Here is a 25,323-nt window from a genome sequence, read left to right as displayed (position 1 = left end):
TCAGTGCCTACTGTGTACCAGACACTATAACAAGTCTTTACAAGATCCAACTTAATTAGGAGCCAGTTTGCTGAATGAGAGTTAATAAAAGAGAAATGTTTCCAAAATAAAGAAAACAATAGCATAATATTAGACAAAAGTCTTGCTATATTCGTCTTAACTGTGGTATTTAAAAAATGCTTAATTTTATGATAAGAAATTACATACCTGGCTTAGAAATGAATCTACCTTCCATCCTCTTTATAATTTTAGGATATCAGAGTATTTATGCTCACAGGAGAGAAGTATGATAATAGGAAACTTAATTTCTTATTACATAAGAGACAATCCTGGAACTTGTAAGAACAGAAAATTTTAATTTTTATATAATTTTATTAATAAACACAGGGAACTACTGATATAATACATTAAATTTTCAAAGTATCACCATAATATTCTGAAAAATACAAAATGCAAATGTCTAAATTTTCATTTTCCCCATGACAATGCAAAAGAAAAAACCCAGTAATTACAAATACATATATTTTACAAGAAACTCCATTTATCATAGAAATTAGTGAGATCGCAGAGTGGATGGATTATGACTGAATTTCATATCCTAATGGATCAAGTCCCTGGTCTAGGAGCATTAGAGAGGACTCTCTTAACTTCTGCAACAATTTCCTTAGTTCTTCCTTAGAAAATACCTGATTTTAAGAAAAGAAAAAAAAGTTAAGAATGAGAACAAGGAAGAATATATGAATTTATAGTCACTTAATCAACCCGATTAGCTTAACGTAAGAAGAAATTCCTCTTTAAGATTTATGTAGCCAGAGGTCAGTATGTTAGTGTGGTCCAAGAACTTCAAAGCTATTTCTTTGAGCCAGTCTATTTACTTCTAAGTGTTTACGAATATGTATGTATTTTCAAAAAAAGAACAAACACTAGAAGTGGACCATTACTTTAAGAAAATCTAAGAACATCTACAAAATGTAAACACATCTCACAAAAATCAAATATTATTACAGAGCTTATCAAATCACTAAAATATAAACTGTAAACGCTCTGGAACTTACCAGATATAGTTTGTGGCGCTCAGAGGAGACCATATCTGCTAACTGCAAGCATTCCTGATACTGACCGGTACTATGCAATATGGTATGAAGCAGGAAACACAACATTGGCAGACAAAGCTTTCTCAATGAAATCATTTGGTGTGTCCTTTCATGGTCTCCTTCAGCATCCTATAATCAGACATCAAGTTGTCATTTTAACAAGTTTAAGCTAAATACTGTTATAAAAAAATCAAGTACTGAATCAAAACCAAAATTCAACAGGTAGAAGCTAATGGGGTTTCTCTAAAGCTTATGATGCCCATTAAAAATAAAACAAGGCAGGATTTTAATCATGAGAGCTAGAGACACAATTTTTGGTAAAACAGCATGAAGGCAAACAAAACATACTACTCAGAGTAGTCCCAGGTCTGATAATGAAAACAAAATGCTTCCAAATTTGTATTTTTCTTTTTTTTTTGAATTTGTATTTCTAACACTTATTATGTCTTGAATAAAAACATGCTTAAAGCAGTAAATTAGAGACTAAATACCACTAGAACAAAACTGAGAACAGAAAAGCAGCACCATTTCCCTGGATGTGTACAGATGGAAATACATGTGAGAGGACACGAACTGAGGTGGTGACTGGTGCAGGGGAGAAGGGTCATGATGTGGGGAGAGGCACACAGGGTGGGACAATGTCACTGCAAACTGTTTTTAAGCACTATGAATTTATGATTCCTTTGTATAATTTTTCAAAAATAGAAAAATTTTAAAAACCTATAGATTTGAATAATATAATTAATGAGACAGAACAGATATAATGAGGAAAACAATATGGAGAAAACAATTAGCATTTCTAAGTATACATGGGCCTTTCTAAAAAATTATGTGGGCAGTAAGAGTACAGAAGTGTACCCAATACATTTTCTTGCAACAAATTTGAAATTTAAAATCATTAAAATAATTTAAAAAGTACCCAACCTTAAAATTTATGAAATAATCTTAAAAATAGGAAGGAAATCCATAGCGTTCATAGCATAAGACAAAACAGAGAACAAGACAAGCTAAATATCTGGTCTTTATTTTTTTTTTTTTTTAATATTTTATTTATTTGAGAGAGAGAGAAACAGCGCATGAGCTGAGGGTAGGAGGAGAGGGAGAGGGGAAGCAGACTCCCAGCTGAGCAGGGAGCCCGACACGGGGCTCAATCCCAGGACCCCAGGATCATGACCCGAGCCAAAGGCAGACGCTTCACCGACTGAGCCACCCAGGCACCTCTAAACATCTGGTCTTTAGAAAAGCCTAATAAAATATCTAATTAATTTTTTTAAAGCAGTACCTTCTTAGAAGTTTGGAACTTTTTTGTTGTTGTTTATGAAAACTTACATTAATCAGTGAAAGTATCTTCATGGGACAGACTATATTATTAAGTTGCTAAAGCAATTTCAAAGGTAGATGTAAGTGGAGGCATGAAGCAACAAAATGTAATGTGGTAATTCTACCAATGAGCGATTGTACTAACTTAGGGTGACCTAGGTCAGGTTTCCACACATAGGAAAAATTACCATCAATCGTTTAGTCTTGTTTTGAGATATAAATATGTAACAGTAAATATTAAAATGCATGCCTTGTGTTTTCTTAATTTTAAAAGGGAAAGCACTTTTATTTCTCTTCTCAAATAGGCACTCATTACCTTCAGAGGTGGATTTAAAACCAAAAGTCTTACTCATAATTCAAATTAGTTGTTTTCCACCCAGAGCCTATTAAGAATGAGAGGACTGCTTCCTCTGAGTCACTCCATTTGTGCTCCAATGTAGTCTTCCCCCCCCATGCTAAAGAGGCAAAATGCCCCTGGCTCCCATAGCCCTTATCACCTGAAAGTAGCAGCGGCTCTACTAGTAATCTGATCTCATGGGATGGATTTTGGCACCTGCTTCTTCTAGGTCCTGTAACACCCTTGGGTGTTACGGGTAATCTGCTCTGCTAACTAAAATGGATTCCCATACCAGCAGACTGAGGGCTACCAACCATCCTGAATCATGCCTGTTGGGCCCAGCAATTTGCACGAGGAAAAGGAAATAAATCGCTCTCCACAACCTAAGCTGTTTTTGTCACCCAAATGAACAAAAGCTTTGAAAAATCCTGTAAATACATAAAATTAAAACATTCTTTCCATTAGGGACATCTAGTAGTGCCTTACATGTGAGAAAAATTCATTAGCTGGTATGTGTTGCCAGCAGGAGTTGAGCTGCACTGACATTATAGATATCTCTAATATGAAGACAGGGCATTCACCTCGGTCATTTACTAAATGTACCAAATATCTTCTGAAAGCTTATGTTCTAGGCATTAACTTAAGTGCCAAAGTCAGAGAAATGAAGAAAACAATGTTGTTGCCTTCATGAAATCTACATCCTAATGGAGGTAGACACAACAAGCAAATAAATATATACATTATACATTATATATAACTGCCAGAAGGAAAACCAATGCAGGATAATGAGAAAGTGATATAGGGGGGTTGGGGTTGGGGGACGGGGAGGGTCTCTAGAGAGAGGACATTGAGCATACTACTGAAGGAGGTAGGAAAGCCATCCGTACAGCTATCTTGGGGAAAGAGCATTCTAGGCAGAGAAAGAACAGCAAAGAGGCCCAGAGGCTAACATGTAGTGGGGGGGCGGGGGGGAGAGGTAGGAGGATACAAGACTGGAGGAGGGGTAGTCAAGGTCCAGTGTATGTGCCATCTTGTACATCAAGAAAAGAACTTTGAGTTTTATTCAAAGTGTAATAAGGAGTCATCAGAAGGTTCTAAGTAGAAGAGTAACATCTAGTCCACTTTAAAAGGATTACTAGCTGATCTGGATGATGAAGCTGTATAAGGAAGACTGGGAAGTAAGGGAAAGACAGTCGAGGCTTCAACTAGAGTGTGGTGGAGGTAGAGGTGGCGAAAAGTAGGTAAAGACAAGCTGCTTGCTCCAATCGCCCTGCCACCCCTGCGTGCTACGAGCCTCTAACAGGAGAGGGATCGTTCTAGCGTTACGTACAAACCCGAGTCGTGGATACACAAGCCAGCGTATGCTGCCAGGGCTCCCCTGTACAGCTGTGCCCTGCGCGATGGGGGCTGGCCTGGGAGTGAGGGTCTAGCCTGCGTCCAGACTCCACAGGTCATGTGCACTTGGCACAGAGTCGGTAAGAGAAGGGGCACCATTTCCAAATTCATATACAAGTGACACGTGTGCCAGCAGGAGCCCTGAGGAATCCCCTACTTTGTTGAATATGTAAGAGTATTAAGCTAAACTCAGTTGAGGTGATTCAAAGTATCAGTATCACTTGATTGTTCAAGAACTCTCTTCTGGATTAGATTTGAAGAAGTGACTGAGACTGAACGTTGATTTTTATTTTTAATTTCTAAAGATTTTATTTATTTATTTGAGAGAGAGAAAGAGAGAGAGATAGTGAGAGAGAGTATGAGCAGGGGGGAGAAGGAGAAGCAGGCTCCCCCGCTGAGCAGGGAGCCCGATGCGGGACTCGATCCCAGGACCCTGGGATCATGACCTGAGCCGAAGGCAGACGCTTAACTGACTGGGCCACCCACGTGCCCCTGAATATTGATTTTTAAATGTTTGATATAACACAAAAGTATCATTCATTGCCTTTCACTCCAACTCTATTTTTACAATACCCCAGACTATTTTGTGACTTTTCATTATCTAACCTACTAAGGTTAATAATTAGAACAAAGATTTATATATAAATAAAATAAAGCACTCAAGTCTTTTCAAAATTTAAATGATACTTAAGTAGCATTTTGCAACACTAAAATTTTATCTTCATGAAAACCAGCATGCATCACAAGAGAAAAATTTAGCTCAAGCAACCTGCTGAAGGTTCAAAACTATGAAGTCAACAGTATTCTATTATGAACTTTAGGGAGAATTTACTATTATCAGGAATAGTAGTAAATAGGGGCTCAAATCTAGTCTAGTCCAATGCCCTATTGTTTTTTTGTTTCTGGTCAGAAAGGGAAGCTGAAAGAGCTAGAAAAATGTAGTATCTTAAAACACACACACACACACACAAAACCAAAACAGTAGTGAATATATGAGGATATGGAGAATAGCAGAAAGAAAGATACCAAGAACACTCCTATGGTTTTCTCTGTTCAAAATATTGCACCATATATTCAAGAATCTAGCATTTCCAGTTCCCCTTGGACAGATCATGAGGTCTGCAGAGGCAAAGCTGGTTACTCAAGGTTTATGTTACGCCACAGGATCAGGCCTCAGCGTCTTTCGCTCACATGATAGTTACCTGCAGTATCCTTCCTTTCTCCTCAGCTCATTCAGCTTCGACCCCATTCTTCAGGAATCAGTCAAGTGCTACACCTTTCAAGCATCCTGTCTAGACCTCTTCCAGGTAAAAACCTTTTCTTTTCCTGAACTCACAAAATACTTAATCTGTGCTTTTCTTATGGCATTTGGTACTTTTGTAACTGGTCTCAACCCAGGATACACATTTAAGCTCTCCAGCAGATTAAAAAAACAAAAACAAAAACAAAAAACGGGAACTTTCCAGAACGCTCGGTGAGACCACGGAGGAACAGTGGCTGTCTGAGCTGTGCCCGGCAACGCGCTCCTTCCCGCTCCCCACTCCGGCCTCAGCCCTCTCACCAGCTGTAGAAAATGGTGAAAGAAACCACTTACTATGATGTTTTGGGGGTCAAACCCAATGTCACCCAGGAGGAACTGAAAAAGGCCTACAGGAAACTGGCCCTGATAAGAATCCAAATGGAGAGAAGTTTAAACAGATTTCTCAAGCTTATGAAGTACTCTCTGATGCAAAGAAAAGGAAATTATATGACAAAGGAGGAGAACAATTAAAGAAGGTGGAGTTGGTGGTGGTTTTGGCTCTTTGGACATCTTTGATATATTTTTTGGAGGAGGAGGAAGGATGCAGAGTGAAAGGAGAGGTAAAAATGTTGTGCATCAGCTCTCAGTAACCTTAGAAGGTTTATGTAATGGTGCAACAAGAAAACTAGTTCTGCAAAAGAATGTGATTTGCAATAAATGTGAAGGCTGAGGTGGTAAGAAAGGAGCAGTCGAATGTTGTTGTATTCCAGTACCAATTGCCGAGGTACTGGAATACAAATAAGAATTCATCAGATAAGACCTGGAATGGTTCAGCAAATTCAATCTGTGCGCACGGAGTGCCAGGGCCATGGGAATGGATCAGTCCTAAAGACAGATGTAAAAGCTGCAATGGAAGGAAGATAGTTGGAGAGAAGAAGATTCTTGAAGTTCATATTGACAAAGGCATGAAAGACGGCCGGAAGATAACATTCTATGGTGAAGGAGACCAAGAACCAGGACTGGAACTAGGAGATATTATCATTGTTTTACATCAGAAGGACCATGCTGTTTTTACTCGGTGAGAAGACCTTTTCACGTATATGGACATACAGCTGGTTGAAGCACTGTGTAGCTTTCAAAAGCCAATGTCTACTCTTGACAACCGAACCATCATCATCGCCTCTCATCCAGGGCAAATTGTCAAGCATGGAGGTATCAAGTGTGTGCTAAATGAAGGCATGCCAATTTATCATAGACCATACGAGAAGGTTCGCCTAATTATCAAATTTAAGGTAAACTTCCCTGAGAATGGCCTTCTCTCTCCTGACAAACTCTCTTTGCTGGAAAAACTCCTGCCTGAGAGGAAGGAAGTAGAAGAGACTGATGAAATGGACCAGATAGAACTGGTGGACTTTGATCCAAATCAGGAAAGATGGCACCATTACAATGGGGAAGCAGATGAGGATGATGAACATCATCCCAGAGGTGGTGTGCAGTGTCAGACCTCCTAATGGGGGCAGTGAATAACACTGCTGGCATTTAATATGCAGTAGTGAATGAGTGAAGGACTATAATCATAGCTCACTACTTGCTACTGTTTTTAACATCCAACTATAGTAGTGTTTTATTTTATTTATTTATTTTTTAAAAGATTTTATTTATTTGAGAGAGAGAGACAGAGACAGACACAGCGAGAGAGGGAACACAAGCAGGGGGAGTGGGAGAGGGAGAAGCAGGCTTCCTGCTGAGCAGGGAGCCCGATGTGGGGCTCAATCCCAGGACCCTGGGATCATGACCTGAGCCAAAGGCAGACGCTGCACCCAGGTGCCCCTACAGTAGTGTTTTGAAAGTTAAATGAAGAATAAACTCAAATATAAAAGCTCTGAAACAAACAAACAAAAAACTCAGCCCTCAGATCAATTAAATCAGAATCTCTAAGAGTGGGCTTTTAAAAAGCCCCCCAGGTCATTTAAATGGATAGCTCAGAGGTGAGGGCCACGGCCCCTGCCTCTAGACTTATCTTCGTATCCTTAAATTGAGTTGAATACACATATAATTTTTAGGTCCAGAATTTTTAAAGTATCCTGAATGAACATATTAAATCTGAAGAAATAGTTCACCCAACAGTCCAAGATTTTTATTCCCTAGTTAGTATTTTCAGTCTAGGTTAAAATTATGGGATGTTCAGTTATAAAAGATCCATAGATGCTCCTATTCAGAGAAAGAACCTTTGAAAAAAGACTTTTTCTTTTTAGCTGCACACAATGTACAGAGCTTACCTCTCTAACATCCACCATCCACCCTCCATCAACAAACAACAAAACATTGTACATTTTCTCTTTCACATCGGCAGTTAGGGCATCCAAATGCCCTTTCCAAATAACATAATCCATCTGCAAAACAAACATAAGGCAGACATATTAACAGACTAAAACCAATAAATAATGTATTTGTAAAGGTACACACAGGAATATTTACATGGAATATCATTCTGAAGAGCTGACTTTATGGAGAAGCAGTCAACCCTTGATATCTGGGTCGTGAGTTCAAGTCCCACATGGGTGTAGATTACTTAAATAAATAAAACTTAAAAAAAAAAAAAAAGAGTTGACTTTAGTCAGCCAAATACAAAAATAAGTATCAACGGATTGCAGTGAAATAAAACCCTAAAATATTAACTTCGTAAATGAACATTAATGTCACCTAAAGGTATTTTTCATGTTTGGTTAATAACCTGCAGAAAACTAACTAATCAGATGACTTTTTTTTCAAATAACATTAACAGAAAGATCACCTGTTATAGTAAGAATATAACCGCTGAAGAAATTGTCTCTCTAAATATGACCTGATCAACTCACAGTTATATGGTCATTTAACTTCAACAAATCAGGAAAGAATATCTAATGGGAAAAAGATAGTTTCTTCAACAAATGGTGTTGGGAAAATTGGACAGCTACATGCAAAAGAATGTAACTGGACCACTTTCTTACATCAAACACAAAAATAAATTCAAAATGGATTAAAGACCTAAATGGGAGACCTGAAACCATAAAAATACTAGAAGAGGGGTGTTAGGGTGACTCAATCGGTTAGGCACCCAACTCTTGGTTTTAGCTCAGGTCATGATTTCATGGGTTGTGGGATGGAGCCCTGGGAAGCAACAGGCTCTGCACTCAGCAGGGAATCTGCTTAAGATTTTCTCCCTCTACCCCTCCCCCCACTGGCACTCTTGCTCTGTCTCTCAAATAAAATAAATAAATCTTTTTTTTTTTTTTTTTTTTTTTTAAAGATTTTATTTATTTATTTGACAGAGAGAAAGACACAGTGAGAGAGGGAACACAAGCAGGGGGAGTGGGAGAGGGAGAAGCAGGCTTCCCGCGGAGCAGGGAGCCCGATGTGGGGCTCGATCCCAGGACCTGGAATCATGACCTGAGCCGAAGGCAGACGCTTAACGACTGAGCCACCCAGGCGCCCCTAAAATAAATAAATCTTAAAAAAAAAAAAAATCCTAGAAGAGAGTACAGGCAGTATCTCTAAAATTAACCATAGCAACATTTTTCTAGATAGGTCTCCTGAAGCAAGGGAAACAAAAGCAAAAACAAACTACTGGGACTGTGTCAAGATAAAAACCTGCACAGCAAAGAAAACAATCAACAAAACTAAAAGGGAACCCACTGAATGGAAGAACATATATGCAAATGACATATCCGATGAAGGGCTAGTGTCCAAAATATATAAAGAACTTCTTCAACTCAACACCAAAAAAATGAAATAAACCAATTAAAAAATGGGCAGAAGACCTGAAGATTTTTCCAAAGAGGACATACAGATGGCCAACAGACACAGGAAAAAATAGTCAACATCACTCATCATCAGGGAGATACAAATCAAAACCACAATAAGGTAATACCTCACACCCATCAGAATGGCTAAAATCAAAAACACAAGAAACAACAAATGTTGGTGAGGATGTGGACAGAAAGGAACCCTTGTGCACTATCAGTGCGAATGGAAGCTGGTACAGACACTGTGGAAAAAAGTATGGAGGTTCCTCAAAAAGTTAAAAATAGAACTACCCTATGATCCAGCAATTGCACTACTGGGGGTTTACCTAAAAAATACAAAAACACTAATTCATAGGGATACATGCACCCCTATGTTTACTGCAGCATTATTTACAATAGCCAAGTTATGGAAGCTGCCCAGGTGTCCGTCCATAGATGAGGGGAAGAGGTTGGGGGATGGGTGAAATAGGGGATGGGGATTAAGGAGAGCACCTGTAATGATCACTGGAGGATGTATGGAAGTGTTGAATCACTATGTTGGACACCAGAAATTAATATAACATTGTATAAAAAAAAAAAGTCTGAAAAAAAATACATGACCTATATTTTTAAAATGCAATAGATAGGTCTTGTCTATATTCAACTTACTTCATATTTCTTTTCTTTGTGTTCATGAGCCACTTTCTCAGTAAAAGTTGCTTGAGGTATCAAAGTAGGTTTCTGTGGAGCTGAATTCATATGCTTAAACCACTCATTAAAGGTTTCATTGGCTTCCTAAGATGTAAAATAAAATAGAAAAATACAAAACAAACACAAGTTTTCCATATGTTCTACACAGCTTTTAAAATTTGGTTCTTAGAAGTAATTTTGCAACATCAAGAAACAGAACTGTTCAGTATTTATTTTTTGCACACACAAAAAATCATTGTGAATAAATATTTTGTCAAGTGGTAAACGCCAGCAAGGTACATGTATATTGTGTTTTCTGGAACCTAGTCCTATCTCAAGCACTCCGGTCATATATGTATCTTGACACTTACCACTCTCTGATGTACGCATGTTTACTTGTCTGTCTTCATGACTAGCCTATTAGCTTCTAGAAGGCAAGGATAGACTGCTATCCATAGATGTCCCCTAGAGCCTAGCCTGATGTAATTACTTCATTATTTGTTGAATGAATTTTAAATGAGTATGTTGTTAATTTTAGGTATAACAAGTTCAGATTATCTTGCCTTTTTCAGTTACTGCCCTCCCCCCCAAAAAAATATTTAAGTTGATACAGGCATTCAAAGAATCTTAAAACTAAGTTTCAGACATCACATACTCTCTACAATGTGAGAAGTTCTTGGTCGGTTAGCATTAATTAGAAGCTTATGCTGATGAAGGCCAGACCACGATTTCAATGCTCCTGTGGATCAGTCAGTACAACAGTCACAAGGGAGATAAGATAAAAAGTCAGCCACCACTTCTGGAAAAACAGTTCAAAGTCTGAGAGTGATTCAGAAATACCATCATGAAGATAGACACATTTGTGATTTTCTTTATAAGCTTACCAAATAAGCTCTAATGCACAAATGTTCTCTGATAGCATTATCATCTTCAGCGGGAAGTGGACTTTCCATTCCTTGTTCCTCCCACTGATTATAGATTTCTGCTATAGAATCCTGAGGAATTTTCACAAACACTTCTTTTGCAGCTTCATGCTTTTTTGAGGCTGTGAAAAAGATACACAATTTTTCAATATATGTGAAGTGCTGTATGGTGCTTTCTAAAGGAGTCAAATTAATTGGTTTGCAACTTTTACAGTCAGCTGTAAGCATCTCGAGTCCCAAAGTAGTTCTGCTAATGGTTTGGGTGATTCTTTCTACTTAATGGTCAAGCTTTTTCCTTATTTCAATGTGTCAAGTCACAAAAGGATTCACTTAATGCAGTTGCTTTTACCAACTTTTGTATCTTAAGGCAATTACATTTTTCAAAAGCCTTGAGATTATATGAAAAATTGATTAGGACAATGATAATGTTAAATGTTTTGTTTCATGATACTAGGCTTAATATAGAAAAATGGCTGTTTTGTCATCTGCCCTCCCCTCCCCCGTTGGAAGGATTAGAAAAACAAAAAAACCACAACAAAACAAAATTTAAGAATATATAGATTTGAACAAAAACTTGAAAAAAGAATATTAAAATCAAGCATACCCAAGAATTTTCTCATTATCGCATTGCCTTGTTTTAGTGCTTCTGCCCTCTGGGCTGGGTCAAATACCAACCAGTCAATTACGTCAATTTTTAAACGGTCCTCCTATTCATTTAATTGGAAAAAAGAAACATCAATTGTGCTTTTTTCTAATATATTCTGCAAATTAGTAGAATTAACTTACATCTGCACTTCTAGTAAACATGATTTTCCCTCAAGTTATACAAAATTATGAAAGAATCTAGCTTTCCTTAGTTTCACTTCTCACACTTAATAACTCTCTATTAAATTACAAAAAAGGGACGCCTGGGTGGCTCAGTCGATAAGCGTCTGCCTTTGGCTCAGGTCATGATCTCAGGGTTCTGGGATCGAGCCCCGCACTGGGCTCCTTGCTCAGCAGGGAGCCTGCTTCTCCCTTTGCCTGCCACTCCCCCTGGTTGTGTGCTCTCTCTCTGACAAATAAATAAAATCTTAAAAAAAAAAAAAAAAAAACCCTGGGAAAAAAATTACAAAAAAAACCTTCCTGGAGTGTGAATCTGGAATTAAATATTCTATGTCCCACCAACTTAACTAGGTGATTCCTTAACTGCTACTCTAAAATGTTTTTCTTTCTGAAAACAGGATAAGTAAACTACTTAAGAGTTAGTGATTGATCAAGTATCTAGAATAATCCAATGAGCAAATATCCAATGCTCACTTTTTTTCTGTTAAAGAAGCTTCCTTTTAACACAATACTACTGCAAATAATTTAAATCCCTTACATAAGACCTTAAGTCTGCTTGCTGCCAATTTCTAAAATTTAAAACGTTTTGGCTGACAAAGAAAAATTCTTTAAAAAAAGAAAGGAGCCAGAGTATGTTAAGGTGGAAGTTCACCAAAGAGCCACGTGAGGGATTATTAGGAGTTACGCACACATCTCTCCTGACCCTCATGTTACCTCAGTAGTGCTGGTATCTAGGGCTGGGGCCACGTCATGATGACTGAATTCACCATTATCTTTCTTCCGGATATTCTCGACTACAGTCTTTGTTATAGCTGCAATATCCAAATCTAAGGAATTTTTTTTTAAGAGACAAAAACAAGAATTAATCATTCACACTAATATTCTCTAAACAGTCACAATGATTTAGTAAATTGGAATAAAAATTCTTTAAAAATATAACATGTAAAGTATGAAAGACATTATAAAATTATAAAAGAAAATGCCGTAACAGGGATATTTTACACATGAGTTACAGTTTATTTTATTCCTAAAACAGAATTTCATCAAAAATTTCATTCTTTTTCTTTCAAAAGAAGATTTAAAACTAGAAAGATAAATGTTACTAATGCCAAATGATAACTTGCCTGTGAAGCCCAACAAAAGTTCTCAACCATTTTTACCTGCTTCTTTAGCCAGCTCCAGGCAATGGTGGCGCTGCTCAAATTCTGTAACACCTTCCAAAAATAATGCATACTGGGCAACAGCTAGGTCTTGAGGCAAATGACAGGTATAAAATGCTATGAGATTTGTATGCTTCTCATTTATTAAAAGCTAAAAAACAGAAAAAGATCAAAGTATGTCAATAATAATAATAACAGGTTCTGGGATCAGAAGTGCTTTTTAAAAAATTCCCTTCAAAATTTCAAACATAATATGGGAGATTCATATAGATGTGGATTTGTGCCACTGAACAGAATGATTTTAAATTCCAAATAAAATATACTTATGATTGGGGTGCCTGGGTGGCTCAGATGGTTATGCGTCTGCCTTCGCGAAGCTCAGGTCATGATCTCAGGGTCCTGGGATCGAGTCCCACATTGGGCTCCTTGCTTGGCAAGGAGCCTGCTTCTCCCTCTGCCTGCCACTCCCCCTGCTTGTACTCTCCCTCTCTCTCTCTCTGGCAAATAAATAAATAAAATCTTTAAAAATATATATATACTTATGATAATTAAAAGATCTCTTACAGATTCTGATGACTTTCCTGCCACTGAGCATTAAAACATTACCATTCTGATTTATGTTTCCACCAAAACAGTAAAAAAAAAAAAAAAAAAATTGTGGATTCTTAAAATTTACCTGTATGTATGTCTTTAAAACTTCAATGGAAACTTCTTCCTTCATAGAAAAAAAAGATATAATTCAATTATAAACACAATTGCTTATGTGTACCAACAATGTATCTTTATAATAAAAATTCTGCTATTATGATTTAATGATTTTAATATTTACCATGGAGCAATGACTACATTCTAGGCTAAGTACTTAGCAAAGCTTATGTGCTGCCCAATTTAACCTTCCATAACTCTTTGTGGGTGATTACTATCATTGTTCACAATTTACACAGGAAGAAACTAAGAGTTTCTAAACTAAGGCACTTCGGAGGTTTTATTTACCCAGAATTATATACTAGAAGCTGCTGAGTAAGGATGTGAACCCAGGATTCTTACTCCAAAGCCTAAGCTTTCAACTACTGTATCATTCTGCCTTCTACATGTACTGCCAAAATGTTACCATCATTTAGGAAAAAGAAACAACAACAACAAAAAAGAAAACAAAGGTTTAAAAAGTAGTTTGGTTCAGTTAGCTTTGCTGGTTGATTTAGGCCTGGGTACCAATGAGGATAAAGTTATGAATTTATCAAAAACCACACAGGGGCGCCTGGGTGGCTCAGTCCGGTTGAGCATCTGACTTTAGCTCCTGTCATAATCTCAGGGTGCTGGGATCCAGCCTCATGTCGGGCTCCCCGCTCAGCGCGGAGTGGGCTTGTCCCTGTCCCTCCCCCTTGCTCGTTTACCCGTGCTAATAAAATCTTTTAAAAAAATTACTTAAAACACACACACACACACACACACACACACACACACACACACACACACAGAGATATTCTGTGTCCATAGACTATAGAGCCCTAAAGGGTCACCCACAGTGAATTATCATTGAGTGACCATACAAGACCATATAGAAGACTTCTATGCCAGGGTGCTTGGGTGGCTCAGTCGGTTGTCTGCCTTCAGCTCAGGTCATGATCCCAGGTCATGAGCAGGGAGCCTGCTTGTTCCTCTCCCTTGGCCCCTCCCCCCACTTATGCTCGCTCTCTCTCAAATAAAATCTTAGAGAAAAAAAGAAAAAAGAAAAAAGACTTCTGTACCCTTACCACCATTTCTAGAAAATAACAACAAAAAAGTAGCATGTTTTTCTGATGAGAGGCATATAGCATCACCCCTGCGAAGGACAGTAAATTGTTCTTTTTTATTTACTTTGATCTGTAGTCCCAGAGTGTGGAAAAACAAAATGAGGTGAGTCATGAAGCGGAGGAGGTGTCCAGGTAGATTGTTTCTGCTTTTGGAAAGCCATTTGTTAAATTCATTCATCAAACCTACAAGCCATCAAAGCAAAAATTCAATAATAGGGATAAAAACCAAAAGAACAGAAATAAACATTACTAAGGATATTCACTGTATTCCTATAGTACTATGAAATCACTACCTCATTGTTAATAACCACCACATAAAACAGACCCAGGATTAAATTCAAACTCTATTATCTAACAATTAATAGTTACATTCAAATAGGCTGATATAAAGATTAAAAGATGTGGTGAGTCATGCACTGTTTTGATAACTTTTTACAAAACTGCCATAAGAAAACAAAGAACTCGCAGAAAGTAAAACAAAAGTATAGTATCTTACCATCAATGTCTCCCAGGATAAGGAATTTTTGAACTATATGATAATGTTCTTGATTCTCTTCCAAAACTCTCTGAAAAAATTTTTACATTTTCCATAAATCTCCCAGTGGTCATTCTATAGTATGTATTCATTAGTAAACTAAAATGTCAACTTTTGAAACAACATACATAAAGGAAAAGTTGCATATCAGGGGTCTTACGAGATCAAAACAAATGTGAGGAAGAGAATGCCTTTGGAATATACTCCAGCTGAACAATCCTTGAAAGCAGAGAACTGTGATAAAACAATTTAATCTCTGTGAATATTTTCATGGTGAGCCAGAAAGGAAGGGCACATGTAACCTAAGCAAAACAAACTGTAAGATTTCTTCAAAAACGAACAGCAGTTCTTGAAAGTATTCCTTGTGTATTCTCTTCTGCACACGGCACCAAGCATAACAGAAACCACCAAAATAGTGATTAGACAGAGTAGAAAAAACTACAAGTGAACTGCTGTTGCACTGTTTGGAAGCAAATCGTTTATTTCTTTTTTGTCAAATATATTTTAATTTTTATTGCATTATCTAAATTTTTTTTCAGCATTCATTCTTGTTTACATTCAGATCTTTGCTCCATCTGGAACTGATTTTGAAATGTGGCATGAGGAAGGGATTTAGCTCTGTTTTCCTCCAGATACAAAGTCAATCATGCCCATACCATGTGTGTAAATAAACCATCTCTCTTCCTTTGAAATGAAAGATCGCCTCTGTCATCTATGGAGTGCTAATACATATTTGGATCTAACAACGACGTCTGTATTTCACTGATCTATTCATTCCTGTGCTAACTGCATATTGTTTTGTTGTATACTTATACTGTTTTATTATTGAGTAAGTCAAGTACTTCATAATATTATTCCTTTCCAAATTTTCTTGCCATTCTCACTTATTCTTCTACTTGTAAAATTTTCTGTTCAGAAATAATCCCCCAAAGTATTAGGTTTCTATGTTAATTTTGGAATGGCTAATATTTACATCAAATCCTCTCATCCAGGAACATGTACATCTATTGACTCATGTCTTCCAGTAAGATTCTATAGTTTCTTTATGAAAGTCCTCAAACCCCTAGTTAATTTTATCCTATATATCTTATAGTTTGGGTCAGTAATTTAAAGGGACTTTTTTGAGGGGAGGACTAAATCCTTTTCTAATTAGCTGTGGAAAGTACAGACAGGCTATGATTTTTTGGGTAGCTTTGTCTTGAATTTAGGTACTTAAAAAACTCTCAATTCTTATTAATTCTTTTATTAATCCCAGTAACTGATTGAATCTTGAGTTTCTAGATTTACACTTTTATCATAGGTAAATATTCCCCCCTTTCTAATATTTGTATCTATTCCTTTACTTGTTTTATTTTCAATTACCTGGAATCTCCAAAATAACAGACTGGTAATAAACACTTGATAGAAGAAGCATTAATTTCTTTACTATACAAAGAGGTCATATATAGTATTAAGGAAAAGATAAAACTCAACAGAAAAATAGGTAAAAGATCTGAACAGGAAATTCACAAATGGTCAATAAACACAGGAAAACTTGCTAGCCTTATGAATAAACAGGGAAATATAAGTAGTACAGTGAGTTCCTACATCCCACCTAATCTTAATCTGATGGATTAGCAAAAAATTCAAAGTGTGATATTTGGGACTCATGAGAATGCAAGGAAATGGCCACATTAATAAATTACTTATGGGAGTATGAATTAAATGCTACAACCAGGTGATTAATTTAATATACAGCTACCCTTTAACTCAGCAACTCTGCTTTTAGGACACTTATCCTAAAATAGAGGACTAGTAGATAAGCATATATGTATATAAGAATGTTCACTGCAGTGCTAGAAACAACCTAAAAACCATCAAAAGAGGAATGATTAAAAAGAATAAGTCAGGTTACATTAAAATCTATATCCACTAACTTGGAGAAAGTATCATTAAATGGAAAAAAAAAACAAAAAACAAAAAACAAAAAACAAAAACCAAACAACTGGGGTGTGTGGGTGGCTCAGTCAGTTAAGCATCCGGATTCTTGATTTCAGCTCAGGTCATGATCTCAAGATCATGAAATTGAGCCCTGTGTCCAACTCCATGCTGGGGCTCTGTGCTGGGCATGGAGGCTGCTTAAGATTCTCTCTCTCCCTCTGCCCCTTCCCCCCCCATGCAATCTCTCTCTCTCAAAAAAGCAAATAAATAAAAACAAAACACCCCCCCACCCCCGGCCAAGTTGTAGAGTAATGTATGTAGTATGATGCAAAAAACAACAACAAAAATCAAAATCCTATTTTGGAATATCCACATTATTTACACATATTTCTAAGAGTATGGAGAAGGATATAAAAGACTATATAGCTATATATTTTATCATCTCTGGGGAATGAGAATAACCATAAAGTGGTTAGGAGGGAGTTATTATATAGGTTTTATTTATATCTTTGGATTATTTTGTTATATACTTCAGTTATTTAAAATTATTTAGGAGAATATTACCTAAAAATATTAATTATTTTAAGATCTAGCAAAAGTCCTTGTTAATTTTCCATTAATATTTCTCTTTTCAGAAAGGGATAAATTAGCTTACGTGCATACCCTTATTTTTAGATGAAACCAATGCTGAACAAAAGAGACAGAAATGATGTATCATTTAAATTTGCAATTAAGTCTCTTCCTTTTAACGAATGTCTCTCATTTAGGGGCACCCGGGTGGCTCAGTCATTAAGCGTCTGCCTTTGGCTCAGGTCATGATCCCAGGGTCCTGGGATCGAGCCCCGCATCGGGCTCCCTGCTCAGTGGGAAACATGCTTCTCCCTCTCCCGCTCCCTCTGCTTGTGTTCCCTCTCTTGCTGTCTCTCTCTGTCAAATAAATGAATAAAATCTTTAAAAAATAAAGAATGTCTCTCATTTAGGGGTTCCTGGGTGGCTCAGTCAGTTAAGCGTCTGCCTTCAGCTTAGGTCATGATCTCGGGATCCTGGGATCAACCTCCATGTCAGGCTCCCTGCTTAGTGGGGAGTCTGCTTCTCCCTCTCCCTCTGCCTTCCCCCCCACCCCGCTTGTGTTCTCTCAAATAAATAAATAAAATCTTAAAAAAAAAAAAAAAGAATGTCTCTCATTTAGATAAGAGGTAAGAAAATATAACAGTTTCATTTTATTTTTGCCTTTCAGATACATGGCACAACAGCATAACTTGTTTCCTATTCTAGTTATCCTAAAATGTTCCTACTAATATTTACCTTTTTATCAGTAGCTTGAAGTTCTTCAAATACCTTTTCTAAGGTCCAACTTTAAAAAGAAAACAGGAAAGGGATAAAACAGTATTAATAATATGAACAAGGGCTACAAAATAAAACTTTACAGAGCATACTGCAAATCATCAGGACAAAAAAACAAAACAACATACTCACTTTGCTTCCAAATATTCCCTAGGGAGTTCTTCAGTTTCATCCAGATTCACTACTGACGTCCGGATCTCCTGTTCTACCAAACTGTCAACCATCACCCGAAAGTAGGCCCACACTGTGTCTTCCCAGGTGTCGCAGACAGGAAGCAGCTTTTTCCCCCATGCCAAACCAGAAACACATACACAGTCAACAATGGGGGCGGGGGGGACGGGGAAGCAGTTACTTCCATTGATATGGACTATAAAGTCATTTTAATGACATAAAACATAGTGGATTGTAAAATACCATATGAAATAGCTTTTTACCCCCACCCACACCACATCTTCTAAAAAGTTTGAACTATTAATAGATTTTTTCCATACTCAGTTCACAATAGCATCAATTTTCCATGTTGATGTAAGATGGTGTATCGACTAATTATTATAACATCCCTCAAATAGCTATAAAATGCAGGGGGTGGTGGGGTTTGCAAGAAGTGCGCACACACACACACACATGCAAGACAATCCCAACAGTCACTGTACCTTAGTGGTGCTTCTGTAAAAACCTATGAGCACTATGAGTCATCAATAAATGTGTGTTGTAAAAAAATATACGTATGTATTGTAATTAAATTTACAATTCTTAGAAATTAAAGTCTGATTCCATGTATTAAAACATCATTTGGTGTATGGCATACATGAAATTAAGCAGCTCAAGTCACTATTCTATTTCATGATTATGCTGTCACTGCCACTCTTAGAAAGTAGCTTAAGCTTATAAAATTTATTACATGATTATTAGAATATGTATCTGATTTTGTCCCATAGGAAAAAGGAAGAATTAAAATAGATTACATACCTGTTTGAGATTCCCACTTAAAGCTGCATAAATTGCCCTCTCGTATCTATTAAAAAGTTCCTGAAATACAATGAATATAAATTTGAAATAGTTTTCTTAGTATGTCAATTTTTTTCATAATCTGGAATTTTACAATGTCTTCTAAACTGAACTTATTTATTCACTTGATAGTTTCTAAACTTTAGTTAAAGATCTAGTGGGGCAACAAGAAGGACTCCTTGGTTTGCTGATACAGTTAGTGCTGAAATCTTCAGGAAAAATCAACCATCTAAATTTCAAATACAGGACGAAAGATCCAACTCTAACGATGCTCTGATTACTTATCATAGTCAAATTTTATTCCAGATAGAAGTGATGTAGGTGTTTTCCTCTAGGAAGTTCCTAAATACCTAACGCTACTTGATACTTATCTAAAAACATCAAAACAAGGCACCTGGGACCTGTCCTGCATCAGTCTGCATTTAATTCCTAAGCAGGACTAACTATATTCATCAAATTAGTCCATTTTACTATCAGATTCTGTTGATGGCATTTCCTGTTTTCTTATCATCTAAACAAGACTTCAGAGACTTGCACTATATACCTGAGTCCTCCTCTGCCTTTGTTTCCAATCACCCGCTAGACCACTCTTGCTCCCTTCCTTTCCACCATCAATATTATCCTAGGACAGGACCTTAATACTTAGTGTCTGAATAATTCCGACAGGCTCCTAACTAGTTTCTCAGCCTTCAGTCCATTCCATTTTTAAGCCTATTTTTCACTGTCATGCTGATCTTCTTAAAGCACTGTTGCCATGTGCCCTCGAGGTTTTGATGGTTCACTACTATATAGGATATACTCCTTTAGAGCAACACTTGAGGACCACCAACGCCTGATCTTAACTTATCTTTTTCAATCATCTTTTCCATTAGTTCTGTTACAACCTTTGTTTTAAAAATATGAATTTGTTCCAGTGCAACTGATCTATCAGGGAACAACTTAAACATAATGCAAATTTCTCATAATGCACAATTTCATCTACAAGAAATACTAGGTGAATGCAGAAAACCACACCTAGCTGAATGGAGCCAGTTATAAATACACAAAACTAACATACTTCAAACATCTACCTGCTACCTCACTTCATTAGGTGTATTATAAGCTACCTCCATCCATATCAAGTGTTACAATTTTCATTTTAATTTCAGCTAACCTCCTTCTACACCTCATAGCTGCAACCCCTGACACTCAATTCCATAAGTAAACTTCAGTGCTTTTTCAAGGTAAGGTGCTACATTTATTGTAGCGTTTGTGTATTTCCTATTTAACAGTGTTTTGTTAAGTTTTTATCTTTTGATGTATCACCGATGGTTTTTTAGTACTGTGCTCGCAACTCTATTTTCCCGAAAAGACCTGTGGGTTTTCTGCACAATTCTGCATGCTGTTGTGATTTTTTTAGGAATGCACAGGTCATGTGGTGTCATAACAGAACTGACTCTATTTCCTTTCGTGAGCTTTCTGCTCCAACCTGATAGAACTACCACCTTCCCTTGGGTTTTCCAACTTACACATCCTACCAAGAATTCCTTCCTCTTCTTTTCACACCCAACAACTCAAATCCCAGTAATTTTTCAAACTGCGATTCAATTCTTTCTCCTAGGAAGCCTCTGCTTATTCTCTGAATTCATTTGGTACCTCCTTTGTATTTTTGCCTTTTATCAGTGTTTAATTCTTAGTACTTAGTGTCTGAATAATTCTGATGGGTAGTTAAGCCTGCCCACCCCTATTCTTCAATTTGATCAGAAGTTTTCTGAAAACAGGGGCGCCTGCCTGGCTCAGTCAGTAGAGCATGCAACTCAATCTCAGGGTTGTGAGTTCGAGCCCCACACTGGGTGTGGAGCCTACTTAAAAAAAGTTTTTTGAAAACAAACTTTAATCTTCTAGCACTCTGAATGTTTCACAGCACCATTAGCAGGCTTGCAATTAATTAGAGTAAAAATCAGTATCAGTAAAGATTTTCTTGTATCTTACATCTTCTGCCATTCTCCAACAACTTATTTTCCAAATGATTCTATATGGATTCCCTTCTACAGGTTCTAATTCTGTTCCTATAAAACAGTAAAAGAAATAAAAATTTATAGTTTAAAATAGAGAACTCCTTATTTCAACAATTTCTAAAAACAAAAGCTATGCTTCATAAAGACTGGCATTTAGAGCTAAATATATCCCTAATTCTCAGAATCAAATCTACTAAAATACCTCCATTCACATTAGGGTCATGATAGAGTTTCCAGCCTTCAAGTGTTGCAGCTCTCCATGCCTGACCACAACGTTTACAGAGTCGTTGTGCCTTTAGAAACAAAAAAGAGCAGTCAGTTATGTAACCAATGCGGTACTGGAAAAGTACTTGTGCTTTATAGAAAAGTATAAGCAGGGGCACCTGGGTGGCTCAATTGGTTAAGCATCTGCCTTTGGCTCAGGTTACGATCCCAGAGTCCTAGGATCGAGCCCCACATCAGGCTCCTTGCTCAGCTGGGAGCCCGCCTCTCTCCCTCTCCCCCTCCCCTCCACTTGTGCTCTCTCTCTCAAATAAATAAATAAAATCTTTAAAAAAAAAAAAAGTATAAGCAATATATGTCAGGATTAGATAACTTAAAGCACGATGTTGCAAAGGACAATGTAGACAACTTCGCCACCAGCATGCATGTCTTTTCTGTGGTCTCTGCCTTTCTTTCTTTCCCTAATAATCCCTTTGCTCTTTGATTTTGGGCTTACTAATTGGCTCCCATGGTGCCCACAAGCATTTAATTCTGCTAGAGACAAATGCGGCTAAAGAAGTCGAGGACCCCTGATTCACACGAAAGTATTATGCAAACACTGTTAGTCTCTACAATGACAAGGCGCTAGTGCTCACTCGGCCCGCTTATATTTATGTTAACTGACCAAACAGATGAGCTTCGACTAATCAGTGAAATAGATACGTAATCTCTTTAGGAACTGTCTCTCCCCCATTTAGTTCATATGGTTTGGGTAAGATCCTATGATCCCACCTCTGAACTCTAAGATTAGGGATGTGACCTAGTAAGAATCACTCCTAGGGCTCTTGCTGGAGATAGTGAGGAGACACACTCCTTCTGCTGCAACTGCTAGTTGGCAGAAGGATGTAAGCCTGGGGCTGCTGGGCCATCACTGACATGAGGAGTGGCTTCTTGAGAATGAAGCCACAGAGAGAGGGACAGAGCCAAGAGCCTGGGAAAGAGATGGTATCCTAGGGACATCTTTTGAATCCCTGGATCCCACTTAAAACCAGATATAACCCTCTATACTTCCCTGTTCCATAAACCAATCAATTCCTCCCTTGTAAATAACCTGAGTTGGGTTTCTATCACTTGAACCTAGAGAACGCAATTAATATGACCAGTTAAAGAATATCCTACCCCAAACATCATTCTAGATTTGTTGCTATTAAAAACTATAAATGTAGTAACATGGAAAAATGTTTTGATATGCTATCTAAAAAAGGATAAAAACTGTATATAGAATCTTGAAAACATTTTTCTAAGCAAAATAAATCAGATACAAAAGAACAAATATTGCATGATTCCACTCACGTGAAATAGCTAGAATAGACAAATTCATACAGAGAGTAGATTAGAGGTTGCCAGGGGCTGAGGGAAGGGAGAAATGGGGAGTTATTACATAATGGTTACAGAGTTTCTGTTTGGGTTGATGAAAAGGCTTTTGGAAACATAGTGATGGTTTCACAAAATTGTAAATGCAATCAGAGGCACTGAAATGTAAACCAAAAATGGTTAAAATGACAAAATGTGTTATATATATTTTACCACAGTGGAAAAAAAATGCATAATGCAATGTATCAAAACTATTGACTTCTATATTTTAAATACAAGATAAAGGATGAATTATATGGTATGTGAATTATATCTCAATACAGTTGTTAAAAAAACCTCAATGTATTATACTATGATTATGATGACGTTCAAAAGAGGTACAAAAGAAAGGTCTTATCAAAAGATAATAAACACAAGTGCTGGCGAGGATGTGGAGAAAAGGGAACCCTTGCGTACTGCTGATGGGAATGCAAACTGGTGCAGCCACTGTGGAAAACAGTAAGGAGGTTCCTTAAAAAATTTAAAATAGGAAAACCATATGATCCAATAATTCCACTTCTGGGTATTTATCTGAAGAAAACAAAAACACTAACTTGAAAATATATATACACCCCCATGTTCACTGCAGCATTATTTACAACAGCCAAGATACAGAAACAACCTAAGTGTTCACTGACAGATAAATGGATAAAAAGATGTGGTACATAGATATAAAATGGCATCTGCACCAACACGGATGGACCTAGAGGACATTATGCTAAGTGAAATAAGTCAGACTAGGAAAAATATCATGTGACCTCTCTTATTATATTTGGAATTAAAAAGGTAAACAACAAAAGCAGCTCATAAATACAGAGAACAGTGGTTGCCAGAGGTGGGGGTTGGGAGAAATGGATGAAGGGGGCCAAAAGGTAAAAGGAAAAAAGAAAAAGAAAAAAAATCTTGTTCTCTTGTCAAGTCTTTCTGAGGCTCTAATACTTAGTTTCTTCATATGTAAGGTGAAAATGTTAATAATAATGAGAGTTCTCATTTATTGAATATTTACTATGAGCCAGACACTGTGCTAGCTACTTCACATGAATTACCTCACTTGATCCTCATATTGACCCAACGAGAGAGGTGCTAATTATGTGCCTGTTTAATAGATGAGAAAACTGGGGCCCAAAGGTGATTAGCTTACTCATGACACACAGTGAGTGGTAGAGCCAGACTGACCACACTGTAATAGAATAGGCACTGAACTGGGATCAGAGCCTTGCATTCCAGCCTTGATTATTTCACTAATCCTGTGACCTTGGAAGTCACTCAAGCTCTCTGGGTTTCAGGGTTGTATTATTATTTGCTTGTAAATGGAAACGATGGAAAATATGCACTTTATTTAAGTCCTTGCTACCTCTAAGAAAAAAAAAAAGCCACAAAAAAAAAGAGTGCTGTAAGTAAATAATAATAATAAAAAACCCCACTACCTGTAGTTACGTAAAGGTAGTGAGACCTTGAGAATTTTTGTTTTTCAAGCCTTCAGTAAGTGATATTTTTGTTTTCTGTTTTTTAAAATACATCCTTATTTGCCACTGTTATTTCCCACATCACCAGGCAGAGGGGCTGGAACTTAAATATTTTCTGAATAAAATAAGTATGTAATAATTACTTCTTTTCTTAATTAAAAAATAAGAATGATGCTTAATAATTCAAGACTTACTACCATAGGAAATTACAATAGTTTGAACTAACATATATCTACCTAAAGAACATCACCAAGAAGACTGCAGAACAGGTGCAAGCTCCCAGGTATCAGACTGTCTCACCTCAAGAGTCAGCCAAGCCATCCAGTAAGCTAATTAGATACTTTACATTCTATACATAAGATTTTAACTATCACAAAAGAGATTTTTAAAAGTAAGATTAAAAGGAAGAAGTCTGAGGGCCATTCAAGGGTAAATAGTGTCACCTAGAAAAGCAATCAGGGTCAGACACATTCTTAACTCTTAAAAATCAGAACTAAAGGACGCCTGGGTGGCTCAGTCGGTCGAGCGTCTGCCTTCGGCTCAGGTCATGATTCCAGGGTGCTGGGATTGAGTCCCACATCGGGCTCCCTGCTTGGCGGGGAGCCTGCTTCTCCCTCTGCCTGCCGCTCCCCCTGCTTGTGTTTTCTATCTCTCTGTGTGTCAAATAAATAAATAAAATCTTTAAAAAAAAAAAAATCAGAACTAAAAATAAGGGGGTTATGCCTAGGGTATGAGGTACAACACAGGGAGGCAAAATCTGACTTCTTAAAAAGAATTTTCTATTAGAGTTGCACAAACAAGAATGTACTGCCTTCTGAAAACGTTCAAACAGAAGGGAGATCCAGAAACACTGTGGAAGAGATTACTGCATCGAGGAGACATACTAGGTGTCACAAAG

The 25,323-nt window shown here is 37.2% G+C and overlaps 1 protein-coding gene and 1 pseudogene across 2 annotated transcripts in view; one reads left to right on the top strand and one right to left on the bottom strand.

Annotated features, from left to right (window-relative positions):
• Positions 1–336: 336 nt before the first annotated feature.
• Positions 337–25,323, bottom strand: part of NUP107 (nucleoporin 107) — a 47,737-nt gene continuing 22,750 nt past the window's right edge. The window contains exons 13-28 of one of the 2 annotated variants that reach the window (XM_036110432.2): positions 21,548–21,638; positions 21,320–21,396; positions 19,310–19,369; positions 18,473–18,618; positions 18,302–18,350; positions 15,038–15,107; positions 14,606–14,724; positions 13,425–13,463; positions 12,749–12,899; positions 12,303–12,415; positions 11,368–11,470; positions 10,725–10,885; positions 9,820–9,945; positions 7,666–7,779; positions 1,056–1,223; positions 337–686 (exon numbers count right to left, since the gene is read on the bottom strand). In XM_036110432.2, coding sequence (XP_035966325.1) covers positions 579–686; positions 1,056–1,223; positions 7,666–7,779; positions 9,820–9,945; positions 10,725–10,885; positions 11,368–11,470; positions 12,303–12,415; positions 12,749–12,899; positions 13,425–13,463; positions 14,606–14,724; positions 15,038–15,107; positions 18,302–18,350; positions 18,473–18,618; positions 19,310–19,369; positions 21,320–21,396; positions 21,548–21,638 — 1,695 coding nt within the window. In that variant the 3' untranslated portion in view covers positions 337–578. The remainder of the gene's footprint in view (positions 687–1,055; positions 1,224–7,665; positions 7,780–9,819; positions 9,946–10,724; positions 10,886–11,367; positions 11,471–12,302; positions 12,416–12,748; positions 12,900–13,424; positions 13,464–14,605; positions 14,725–15,037; positions 15,108–18,301; positions 18,351–18,472; positions 18,619–19,309; positions 19,370–21,319; positions 21,397–21,547; positions 21,639–25,323) is intronic. The other variant, XM_078076257.1, reaches the window with a different exon arrangement.
• On the top strand, positions 5,489–6,992 carry LOC118547151 (dnaJ homolog subfamily A member 1 pseudogene; annotated as a pseudogene).

This window comes from Halichoerus grypus, chromosome 6 (assembly GCF_964656455.1).
Source record: "Halichoerus grypus chromosome 6, mHalGry1.hap1.1, whole genome shotgun sequence".
In the NCBI taxonomy this organism is placed as follows: Eukaryota; Metazoa; Chordata; class Mammalia; order Carnivora; family Phocidae; genus Halichoerus; species Halichoerus grypus.
The sequence above is the reverse complement of the archived record's forward strand: the minus strand, read 5'-3'. Positions and strand labels throughout refer to the sequence as shown.